This window comes from Typopeltis vanoorti, chromosome 22 (genome assembly GCF_054136105.1).
Source record: "Typopeltis vanoorti isolate ZY-2024b chromosome 22, IOZ_Tvanoo_1.0, whole genome shotgun sequence".
Classification (NCBI taxonomy): Eukaryota; Metazoa; Arthropoda; class Arachnida; order Uropygi; family Thelyphonidae; genus Typopeltis; species Typopeltis vanoorti.
The window spans coordinates 73,444,697-73,458,248 of NC_143570.1; the positions used below are offsets into that span (position 1 = coordinate 73,444,697).

The 13,552-nt window shown below is 35.0% G+C and overlaps 1 protein-coding gene across 1 annotated transcript in view; it reads left to right on the forward strand.

The window, feature by feature from the left end:
- kto (mediator complex subunit kohtalo) overlaps positions 1-13,552 on the forward strand; it is a 693,083-nt gene that overhangs the window by 207,130 nt on the left and 472,401 nt on the right. The window contains exon 16 of the mRNA XM_090412482.1: positions 6,933-7,041. Coding sequence (XP_090268608.1) covers positions 6,933-7,041 — 109 coding nt within the window. The remainder of the gene's footprint in view (positions 1-6,932; positions 7,042-13,552) is intronic.

A 13,552-nucleotide genomic window follows, 5' to 3' on the forward strand; every position in this document is an offset into this window, starting at 1 on the left:
GTGAATCCACTAGATAAGTGTTTTGTTGATGTCTGATTTTTGACAAGATGGTGGTGTGATAGAGCATGGATGTAAAGTCTAGTGTGGGAGTTTAGCTTCTGAAGGTGGAAAATTGAAGGCTCCCATATCTAATTACCCATATCAGTATTTTAGCATAAAAAATTCTTTCAGTCAATAGTGTTGTAGAACCTGATTGCTTATTTAACATGGATATCTAATAAACTTATTAGATATCCATGGTTTTGAATGTTGCTTTGAAAGATTGCATGGAATAACCCTGTTGGTGCAGTTATTCTAGAGAGAACTAGCCAGTGAAACCTTTATCAAATGCAGTAATAAAAGATGAATATATGGATGCCTTGGCAGGGTTTGTATCTTTTAAGTTATGCAAGCCAAGGATGTAAGTTGTCTAGTCAAAATTTTGAAACTTCTGAATTTTCTACATACATTCTGCTTTAAAATAATGTTGGATCTTTAATGTCTACTATTTCTATATCATTTATTGATTTTTTTTTTTTTTAATAAGCTGATTTGCAACATTCTTAATTATTGTATAACATTAACATGTTTTTTTGACCCCACACAAATCAATCATTTGTTTATTGTGTTTATAGTAGCTTTTTCTGTCATATGGATGTGTATGTTCTTGAGAGTTAAGAAAATTACACTTGTGTCTGTCCTTTTAAAATATATTTTTTTCTTGATTCCAAATTTTTGACATATTCTCCTGAATTATATCCTTTTATTTCAAGATGATATATGCCACCTGTTCAGCTATAGCATTTGTCATTATTTTTCTCAGACAGTCTTCATATTCTTTCATATTTTGCATGAATTGTAGTAATCATGCTAGGGAACAGTTGAAGTTCTGGGACAAATGCTAACGAAGCAAGATCATAATGTAAATCGTGTCAAAATACAGTCACTCTCTTTTAAAAGATTTTTCGTGTAGAAGCTCACTTCACCATTGTAAGTTTCTAATTTCTAAGTTTTTTAGCTTTTATCAGTTGAAGGCAGATTATTAAAATGTTTCTTTAATCTAATTTTCAGTTATAGCATTTTAGTCTTGAGTTTAGCATTAATCTTTCATTTCTTCAGTGTAGGCTTTCAGAACAACCTTCACAACAAGTAACTCATCATATCTCATGAAGTCTATCACCAACCAACATATAAGCACACAATCTATATGACAGTTATCCCTTTTTTAAAGACAGTATTATAAGCAGGGCATAATTCAGGGTGTGCAGTTAACATTCATAGAATTGCAATATCGCCAGTATTATATTTTTGCATTTATTCCTGTTAAAGACTTCCCTAATTGTTTCCTGGCTTTGTGTGATTCCTAAAATTAAACATAATATAGTAATGCTTCATGAAGAGGACACTTTTCAACATGTAAATATTGCATCATATTCACGTTAATAGCCTGGGTGTTCAATCACAAATATGGACACCTTTGAGCCCTTTGAACATATGTAGAGATGATGTAGTGGGTCAAATTCTTAGCATTCCAGTGGTTTTAAACCACCCAGAAGGCAAGGTGTGTGTGTGCTGAGACAGTAGTACCCAGAAACCAGTGGCTGTGATTGGTTATTGTGTCAACCAAACCACTTGAATGTTGTCATTTGTCATGAGTTGCTGTTTTTGTTTTCTGCATTTCATTTGTTTCGCATGCAGGAACGGTCAACTGACATGTTTAGGACACTGATATAGACAAGTTTTCTATAAATAATTTATAACTTTTTTGCCCATATTTACAAGGAAATGGTGCTGATAATCTAATGAGTGTCCTGTTTTCTGCCAGATCTTTCACGGATCATAAGTATTATTTCTGCGGAAAGTTATATCAGCCTTTCTTTGGTTCAATCTGCGAAAAAAAAAAAAAAAATTTCCCATGAGTTACTTTTTCCAATCTCTGTGCCTATTATATAGCTGTATTTAAATATCGTATCAAAATTCCAATTATCCATGTCTCATTCTAGTATTTGCCAATGATAATCAAATCTTACCACAAAGAGTAAACCCTTTGTGCTTCTTGCATAAATGCCATCCGTGAAGCATAACTGTTGTTCATTTGACCTCTATGCTTTCCATATTTAAAATTATATTAATTGATAAATTAAAGTATTCAAATTATCCTACAATTAATTGCATTGGACCAATTAAGATGAGCATTGATGCATTATGCACTCTTAAAACTTTCATAAATCAATAAAAATCAATCATGTGGTCAAATTTATATGAATTTTGTAGTGCAGGTTGCATAAGCCACACAACAGCATACGTAACCTAAATGGGCACGTGATGCCACTGATAATGAGCAATGTGTTTAGTGCATACAGCTTGCAAAAAACAATGCTAACCTTCCTTTAAAAAAAATTAATTATAGTGATTAAAATACAAAGGAAATTTTAACCAGTTACTGTCAAGAGCTTTTATTTTTTTTATTTATCTTTAAATCAATATTGATATGCAGCACTACAGTCTTTAGTAGAAAGAATATTGAAAACATTTTGTTCTTAACCACATCTCCTATTTTGAGCTGTGCTTAAGTTTCATCTGTCAATAAATTGTTTGGTTCATTTGTTGTTGTCTGGCACATCCATGGTGTTACTCATGATATTGTATGGACTTCTGCAAGTTGTAAAGATTGCATAAGCCTCTGTACTTCTCTTTTAGTATGCAACTAACAGGAGCTTACTGCCATTTCTAATAAACTGTTCAGTTTTTTGTCTTCTGACATGTATATAAAAAAAAAGGTTCTATACTGATGACTTACATGAAAATAAGCATTTAAACATTTTATTGATATAAAAAAAATGTCACAGATTCATGGTCATTTTCAGGATTAAAAATGGAACAGAACAACCTACAGACATAAGAGAAACAAAATTCAAGAGTCTGACATAGCTTTAGTAAAAACCTAGCAAAGATTAGCAGATTGGAAAGGTACTAGTCCCCATAAGAAATAAATGTAGAATTTAGACCATCAGAACTATTCAGATTAGGGAAATTTAATAATTGTTGGCCGAGTGGTTATCGTATCTGCTCTCCAGCCAAAAGGCTGTTGGTTCAAATCCCGCCATGGGCATGGGTGTTTGTGATTGTCTGTGAAAATACTAGTGGTGGTAGTGGTGGGCGGTAGATGGTGTTGGTGTAGTTGCAGTTAGTTATAGTTGGTGGATTGAATGGTGAAGATAGAGAGTTGTAGAGTAGGTGCCTTCCTTCGATGAGTCATTGGACTCCCTGCAGGTGATACGTAATAATAATAATACTTCACAGCACTGGAAATACTTTTATTGGCATTATATTGATCAAGTGCATATAACAACAACTAAGTTATACCAGCTAGTTTCACCAACTAAGTCTGTTGGCATCTTCAGGGTACATAACTGATGTACGGCACTAAAAAGTAAAAAACTGTTACAAACTATAATCAACCGATTCCAATTATATTAAACAAAGAACAGAGCGCGTACAATACATTCATAGAGCGTGGATGATATCACTTGTTGTTATTTAGGAACGTTCTATAGTTGGCACTGTAATTCAGTTCTGGCGAGTTGAAGGATCTGATAAGGGTCTTCCAGATCACGGGCAAGATTAGTCCTTGGTTCCTGTTAAGGTTTTGTATACAGTGGGCAACTGTTGTGGCCTCCTTAAAAATTCGGGAGCGGAAGTCCTCCTCCATGTAAGGAATTGTGCTTCTATCCCACTCTATGGTATGGTTCGTTCTTGAGAAATGAAAAGCTAATCCCGATTTTTCTTCTCTGTTATTATTGATGTCACCTGTGTGTTCTTTTTGCCTAATTTCAAGGCTCCTTGAAGTTTGGCCGATGTAATTCAAGCCGCACGAGCATGGTATGTTATAAACTCCAGCATATTTGGAGAAAGGATGGCTATCTTTTGGAGATCTTAAGAATTGTCTAATCGTTTCTGTGGGTTTAAAGGCCACTCTTATTTTATGCGGTCTAAGGAGTCGAGTATTGTTTAAAAAAAAAAAAACGTTTTTTTTTTTTTTTTAAACAATACTTCACAGCTTTCTGTATAAAACTATTCCATAAGAAATCTCTCATGTTAAATTTTAGTGTTCTTACAAAGGACTCTATATTTAGTGGGGATGGTATGAACTGAAAGGACAAAATTGTTTGGATTCATGAAACTTCATGTATGTTGTATGTTCTTTGCAATGAACAGAGGCAGATCTTCCAGATTGTCAAGATATGATAAGCCAAAAGAGCAAGGAATGTTGGCAGATGTTTATATTTAGGTGAAGAAAGGAAAGAAGATTTTTAGACAGGATGAAATGATACATAACATTTAGAGGCATAAGAATTTTATCAATAAATTTGATACTTACTTGATGTATAGAATTGAAATATGATTAATTTTTTTCTTGAGCAGAAAAACCAAGAAGTCTTGTAACTTTTTATCATTCTTTGTGAAATCATCAAATTAAAAATTAAATTGAAGCTGCCTGATTTTGTATTTTGAGGAAAGTGAATTATTTGGTAAGTTCCTATCCTTTAGATGAAAGAAAATTAAAGCCAAACTATAGTTTATAAATTTTTCTTAGCATCTTTTTAATTATTGCAGCTATTTTTCTTTGGAAGATTCACAGAATTTTTACAACTTTGGATGTGCAAATTAATCTCAGCTTATTTTCTAAATGCTCTACTTTAGATTTTTTTTTTTTCTTTTACTGCTATCTTAATGCTTAAGGCATATACTTTTTGATTTATTTGCATTTTCAAACTAATGTTTTCAACATGGCAAGCCATATGCTTTAAGTGTTTTGTGCGCTTTTTCTTCATTCTGACTCTATCCTGTGGGCCCTGGTTGAATCCACAGGTCTCATTTTTTGTGTTTTTCATGTATACATATAGTGGAATATATGTGCCTAATTTTGAAGCCTAGAAAAATTATTTTGGGAGATTAAATAAAATTTTTATTTGGAATGTCAAAGTCTGTTGGATTATGCCACTGTCCCTTGTGCTCATTGATAAGTAACTATAAATGAATGGTACTTGTGCACCTATGAATACTGACATTAGCAGTTTCACCCTACAAAGATATGAGGATCTTTGTGGGATGGAATGATTTAATGAGTGGAATTAGGGTTAGATACTCTAGGAATCCTAACTGCAGAAACTAAATACACGATACTTTATCTATCAAGCCACTTCAGTTTTCCAGTATGTGGGATGGTGGTTTTACATTAAAAAATCACCTATTAGCTGAAGACTTAAATATCCTACCACAATGGGATTCAAACTCATAACCTCTTGGTTTTAGATTAGAGACAATCTCCAGTCAGCCAACTTGGCTACCTCTTAAAAGGATTTAAGTAATGTGATAACCAATCAGCTTTGGTATGTGATACTAGCCCCAGAATTTTTGTCGATTGTTGTATTGTTCCTTATATAATTTATTGGGTTGGCAAATAAGTTTGTTCAGTTTTTCAGAGTGGAATGAAACACATTTTATTTAATATATATATATAATACATACTAGTCAGTTATATATTGACCCTCTTTATCAATGACCTCTTGCCATCTGTCCACCAACTTCATTATACCGTGTTCATAAAACAGCTGAGGTTTACTGGCGGAAAAACTGATCCAGGTGTCTTTTGATAACCTCCTCATTAGCGAAGGTTTTCCCATTTAGAGAATTCTGCAATGATCTGAATAAGTGGTAATCGGAAGGTGCCAGGGCCGGTGAATACGGGGGATGTGGCAAAACATCCCAGCCAAGATGTAACAATTTACTCCGGGTTGTTAACAATGTGTGGGATCTGGCATTGTCGTGGTGAAAGACAACTCCTTTCTGATTTGCTAATGCAGGACGTTTTGTGCTAATTGCACGGGCCAGTCGTATTAACTGTGAGCAATAGACAGTTGAATCAATCGTTCTGCCTGACGGTAACACCTCATAGTGGACAACACCTTTATAATCCCTCCACACAGAGAGCATGATCTTCTTTGGGTGGAACCCCGCTTTCGAGGTTGTTTGCGGCGGTTTGCTCTTGTGCCCCCATGATCTTTTACGTATCACGTTATTATACACGGCCCATTTTTCATCTCCCATAATCATCTGCTTCAAAAATGGGTCGTTTTCTTGGGGAATCACAGATGGATATGCTAGCAGTCAATTCATGTGGCACCCAGACATTGAGTTTTGAAACATATCCCAGCTTGTGTAAATGGTTTTCAACACTTGTATGGGATATGTTCAGTACTGCAGCAATCTCCCGCACAGTTTGTGACTGGTTTTTGTCGACGATATCCTTCACAACTCTCAAATCAACCTCGGTCGGGTGATCGGCGTATCACTGATGTTGAAATCTCCAGAACAGAATTTGGCATATGTGTTCAGTTAAGGCACCATCCCCATATACGCTGCATATTTTTTTATGGGCCTCTGCAGCTCGTTAGCCTTTTTTTGAAATAAAAAAGCAAAATATGCCGGTAATGTACGTTATTTCCTTCCATTTCTAAAAATATATTGCACACGCAACTGAAGTAGGCCGAACGAAAATTCACTGAAAGTTTATGTGAAATGTTGCCTTTCAACTGTGCAATAGCGTTGCATGGTAGCACAACAATAGCGACAGGCAATGTGGCATAAACTTGTACTAAAGCATAAACCGAACGAACTTATTTGCCAACCCAGTATTATGATTGTTTTTATTACTAGCATTGAGGATGATATGTTATTATAGTTTATTACTAATTTAGTAGTGTATTAGTAATATACTAGAAAATTAGTAATTAACTAGTATTTTCTTTTTTATACTGCAAGATGAAAGCCACTTAGAAGTGTGTATTATTTGTTTATAAGCATTTGTTATTCAGGTTGGATAAAAGAGCACACACAAGAAAAAAAATATATAGAAACTGAACTTTTTTCTTTACTTTTTCTTTGTTTAGGCATCATGGGATGCTCAAATGGATATGGATGATGCAAGAATTGATGCAGACCTAGATAAACTGCTTCAGCACATCAAAGAAGGTCAGCAAAATATGAGTGATCAGCCTGGTAAGTCAAAACAACTACTAAAGTGTTTTTACTCTCTCTTTTATGGAGTACTTATTCACTGTGAGCAGACATCATGAATTTGATTTATGGTTCAAATATACAAAAAATAATTGTCCTAGTTTACCTTTACATCACAATTAGACTGCTGACATTAAAGTATAGATCAGTCATTCCTGGATTTATTGCTATTCTGGATTCATTGTTCATTTCATGCGTAGGTGTTCCATATATGTAAGATTTATATCATACTCAGTTTTCCTCAATGTTTCATTTTCTCACATATACTCGATCAGAATTTTTTTGTCATGTCATGTGATCTCCAGATCTTCTGGAGTCAGTTGTTTATTTAAATATATTTATAATTTTCTCATCATTAGAAGTTGATCTCCTTTGAATATGGGTAGAATATGAGGTATCAATAAATGCCTAGAATTTACTTTTTTACTAATATAACAATTACTACATCTTGTCCACTTCAAATTTGTCTCTAATAAGTTTAGTTTAATCCTTTATCCAAGTGTGAGCAAACAAAGTTTGCACCTGAAAGTATCTTCAGGACTGGGGTAAGGTAGTGCAACACCAGGCAACTCGTTGCAAAGGTGGAGAAAGATCTCATCACTCCTATCTCAGTATCTCCCATAATGCAAAACACATCTCCTTGCGGATATGTCTAATGCTATACATTAAGGCAAGGGCCACTACCCATACCAGTTTCAACCTTTATTGAGGTCTCGTCAGTGGGAGCCAGGCCCAGTAGTGGAGATACAAAGGCAGAAGCAATGAGAGGTCATCCTAACCTATAGGAGTTGCCAAAGGGTGTGCAACCTTATTATTAAATTACTCCGGATTAAGAGAAAGATGTTGAGAGTTTATTTTTCACTTGGTTAGACTATAAGAAGTTTAGTTTAATCCTTTATCCAAGTGTAAGCAAACAAAGTTTGCACCTGAAAGTATCTTCAGGACTGGGGTAAGGTAGTGCAACACCACCTTTGCAACGAGTTGTAAAGGTGGTGTTTTTCCACCTTTCTCCACATTTGCAACGAGTTGTCTGGTGTTGCACTACCTTACCCCAGTCCTGAAGATACTTTCAGGTGCAAACTTTGTTTGCTCACACTCGGATAAAGGATTAAACTAAACTTATTATAGTCTAACCAAGTGAAAAATAAACTCTCAACAAATTTATCTCTCTTACATGAACTTGGATATACCCATATGTCTTTCAGCATTCCTTCACACACTGCATAGTGTTTCTGGAAACATGTATTTAGAGATCTGTTCAACTCCCACATCCTGATTTAATTGGTAGGTTAAAAAATACATAATTAATGATCTTTTGTTTGAACTGGAATAATTATTAGAATAAGAAGACATATTTACACTAAAATTTATTCAGAGTAAAAATTAGGAACAAATATTTCAGTATGTTTCTTAAACGAACTTGAGTTTTAATGAATGAATAATTGTAAATTCAAAAACAGTGGTATAAGATCCTGGAGAATGGGATCTTTTCTGAGACCTTAAGGTCATGGGATGTAATTGGCATAACTTCTACAAATTATCCAAATTCCTACTTTATATCAAATTTGTTTGAGATTGGTTTTATATCTGTAGGAGATAAACTGGATCGTCCAGAGAATATGTAGTCTGCAGCCTGAGACATTTAGTTTATTACTTAAAAAAACTGAATAGGTTAATCAATATACTGAGAAATCAACTCTGCGGCCAAACTGATAGCTATAATAGGGGAATGAACAGTCATATATATAGGTTGGCTTGGCGTATAACACTCACTACTTATAATCTCTGCCATTATTTTTGGACATCCTTAATTTTTTTATTTTTGTGTTTGCAAAAAATATTTTTGTGCTCACACACGCGCACACAAAAAAAAAAAATAATAAATCTGTCAGAAAATGAGGACAGAGATAAGTAGTGAGTGTGATTGTGTGTGTGAATACATTTGCACCATATACACTCATGGTGCTACATGCCATTATATATTGATTTTTAATTACCCTATCCTTCAGCATTAGAAACTTGTAATTCTTTCTTAAAAATATATATATTTGCTGCTTTTATAACATTGTTAACAGTCATTCCACATTTATTGTTAATTACTGTTGATAAGCCAAAAGGCTATTTTACCGGCAAACATGTTAATAGAAAGGGGGATGGTAAATCCCTTTATGTTTTTATAGCTGGGTATGAAACTCTGATCTAAATCCATAGAGTTTCATGCCGAAAAAACTATCGGCAAACCCAAGTGTAAATGATCACTTGGGCTCGCCAGTATAAAAACATAAAGGGATTTACCATCCCCCTTCCTATCATTCCACATGTTTTAACTCATGAAAAAAAAATTTTCTTTTTATCACAAGCTTTCCCTACCTTTAAAGGCTGGTTTAGCCAAGTTTGAGAAACTCTTGCTTTCTGTCTTTTTTATGTTAAACTAATCCAATAAACTTCTGTTAAATGAAATAATTCAACAAATTACAACTAAATCTCAAAGTTTTATGATAATTTCCTCCACTGAGAATCTTTGAATATCCTTGATTCTTCTGAAAATCTGAGTAAGCAAAGTTCTGAACATAATTGATCTCAACAAGTGACAGTTCTTTTAATCACACCTACAGTTTTCTGAGGTTTATTAGTTATATTGGTTTATATGATTCCTGAACTTAAATTTCCTGTGATCCTCAAAATTAAATGGAGAAATTAAATATTTCTGAAGCCATTCCATTCAGCTTGTATCCATATAACACTACCTCCTTACCGAATCATGTAACTGTGTACATTTAATTTTACACTCCACTTCACTTTTTAGAACTTTTGCAGTCTTTTGAGAACATCCTTAAAGAACTATTTCTTCATTTGTGATTTCATTTATCAAAAAAAAAAAATAAAGTTCTCAACATATTCATCACTAATTTAATGCATTGTGCACAAATATTGTTAGGGGTACTTCAGAAGTTGGTTTTATTATTGGAGTGTGCAGTGATGAAATCATTGTCACAGGTTTCATATCTGAATGGGTTGATAATGCGCATAAGCTGAGTATGAAGTTGGGTGCTTGATATAAGCCACCTGCAGTAAGCCAAGGTTTTTTCTTTGACTGCTTTCCTACAGCTTTGTAGGAAAGATGAAACAGGACTTGAAAAGTGGACAGAAATTTTGGATAGAATGAGGGATGAATGCCCTCATGCCACTGTGGATGATTTCTGTGATTCACTCAGTGCAGGTCATAGGGCAGCAGTCATATCTCTGTCTAGGAGTATCAATCTAAGAAGAGATAGTTGATCTTGTATTGTATATATTATCAATATATTATCATATATTATCAGTGATGAGTGGAGGTGAAGCATGAGGAAAGATCGTGTGAAATAAGGAAAGATTGTGTTTTGGTGTCCTCAAAGTGGAGAAGATTGTCCTCATCCCACTGAAATATGGAGTGGGGGTGGGGTGAAAAGTTCTGAACAAAATGATATTAAAGCAACTGATAGAACCACATGAAAGAACATAACATATCTTAAAACCCTTTAATTGCCATGTTTCATCAATTATAATAATTTGGCATTATAATAATTATTTTTCTTTTAGGATATATAAGAAGACATGTCAGAGATTTTGAAGAAATTCAAACACAGAAGTGCAGGCCATCATTAAGTTTTTCGTGCTGCAAAAAAGTACTGCAACTGAGATTCAGCAAACTTTGTGTGAGACTTTAGGGGCCTGTGTCTCAGCATATCCAACAGTTGCCAGATGGGTGGCCAAGTATTAAAACTGGGCATTCTGAGACGACAGATGGCCACAGGTCAGGAAGATCTTCTACAGTGATCACACCTGAAAACATCAATGCAGTGTATGCCATGATCCTTGATGAAAAACGAATACTAGCCAAACACATTGGAAAGACTCTGAGGATATCCATGGAATGAGCTAAGGTTATTATCCACCAACATCTGGACATGCAGAAGTTCTCAGTGAAGTGGGTCCCCAAATGTTTAAATACCTATCAAAAGAGAGAATGTGTGCTGTTATTTCAAGGGATTGTGGGTCATTTTAAGAGATCAGGTGCAAATGTTTTGGCTCATATTGTGACTGTTGATGAAACAGGGAATCTTCTCTATGACCCAGAGACCAAACAACAATTAATGGAGTAGAGAGATAAATGTTCTCCACGGGCAAAGAAGGCCCAAACCCAAACATCAGCAGGTAAGGTTCTTGCCATTGTCTTTTGGGATATGGATGGTGTAATTCTTACCAAGTACCTCAAAAAAGGTAAAACCGTTACAGTAGTAGTTTATTCAACGCCTTTGAAGGAGGTACTGAATGAAAATTCTATGGGAAATTGAGCACAGGTGTGTTGCTTTTGTGGACAACACACCTACTCACTCTGCTCATGAAACCCAACAAACAGTACTCAACTTGGGCTTTCAATATCTGCCTCACCCACCCTATTCATGAGTTCTGGCTCCATCTGACTATTTTCTCTTACTGAATTTAAAGAAACAGTTGTAAGGAACAAAATTTACCACAGATGATGAAGTCATATCTTTAGCTGAGGACTAGTTTGTACAACAAGGGAAAGCCTTTTTTCTCAGAGGATTGCAAATAATTCAGCAGTGTTGTACCAAGTGTATAACATTTCATGGGGAATGTGTAGAATAATATGTAAGTTACAAGGTTCTACCTCAATTCCTTCATGGTGATTATCACAAGTTTTTAGCACACCCTCATATGGAAGATCTTCTGGCTCGGAATATCATGAGCATTGCATGCTTTGTCAGATGAAAAAGGAATATACTGCCATCAGTAATGGATAGGATTTTTGGTTAGTGATAGAACATTGTTTATGAATAGGAGAAAGTGTAGGGACAAAAGTGAGATCTCTATGATACTTTGCATTGGTGGGGGAAATCTGAAGAAAGGAAACCATTCACCATTACATGCAGGGAGCATCCAGAGAGGAAATTGGCAGTCCAATTGCAAAGGGTGAAAGGTATGTAATGTGATGGTAATTTACTAAGTAGACCTTGTGCCAGACATAATCAAAGGCTGTAGAATTATCTAGAGCCATTGCACGAGTTTTACGAAATCTTTCCATATATGAATAATGTTGGTAAGGGGATCTGTTGAATACGTAGACTATTAGAATCAATACTCATAGTATCTGATTAACTGGTTGACTTTTACTGGATGATGGAGTTGATTGTTGGTGACTTCTGCTATTTCTATAAAACTGAGTTGAGTGCAATGGAATGGCTGACAGAGGTGTGTGTTTGTGTGAATGCTTGTCTATCTGGATAATTTTGCTTCAGTAGCAGTCTCATGTATATTATTTTGTGTTTAGTATATTATATTGTATCGTGTATATTATAAGGTTAGTTAGTTAGTTAAAATCTAAGAAAAAAGAGGTGATATGGTATGGTGATTCAATCTTAAAATTGAGCTTGCTGAGGGAGTCACCACTTCTAGTTTCCCAGGGGTGATAATTAAATATATGGCAAATGTAATTGAAAAACAAAAAAGAAAAGTAAAAGGAATGGTAGGTACTAATAATATATAATAATGACTAATAAGTAGCAACAAATATAGTGTGAGAGAAGATATGAAAGGTCTGTTGGAAGAAGCGAGAAAGAAATGTGAGAGAGTAAAAATTGTAGGTTTGCTACCTCAGATATGATAGCACTGAGTGAAGAAGGAGGAGGGCAGTGAAGCAAATGATTTCATGGATAGGCTGTGTAGAAGAAATAGATGTGAGTTTTTAGATGTGTAAAGTGCGTTTGATGGCAGAAAAGACTTGTATAAGAGGGATGGTCTGCACTTGAATTCATTTGGCATCAGGAACCTGGAAAAATTACTTCTTGGCATGAGACCTAATACAGAGAGTCAGAGAAACTAAATCAAGGGAGGAATGGGGAAAATGTGTGTGAAAGTTCAGCTATTGTATGTAAACATGATAAACATATGAATGTCCTTGAACATGTTTATGTATGTGACGAAGGGGTGGAAAAATATGCTTTGGGTTTGGACCTTTTAAGCATGTCTGGGGAGGGAAAAGAGAAAGTTCTACAACAAGGCCAAAGAGATTGCATATCTATTATAAGAATAGGCTAGGTGGTAATTTATTATGTCTATACACAAATGGTAGGAGAATCAGAAACAAAGGGGTTGAGTTCGTTTCTTTATTGAACATGATGTGGCCTAAGATTGTTGACATTAGTGAAACTTGGCTATCAGAATCAGATATGGTAACTGGGATCGAGTGTAATGGGTATACTATTTTTAGGAATGACAAAAGAGATAAGACAGGAGGAGGAGTACTACTAATGATATCAGATGGTTTAAGTCCAATTAGGATAGAAATGCAAGAAAACGGTGATGGTAACACTATCCCATGCAGTGGTGAGTTTGAGTCCATCTGGAGTGTGAAGTGGAGGCTAACAAAATGAAATATATGATGGGGGTGTTACTACAGATCTGGCAGCTTAGTTGCATGGGATGAGGAAAT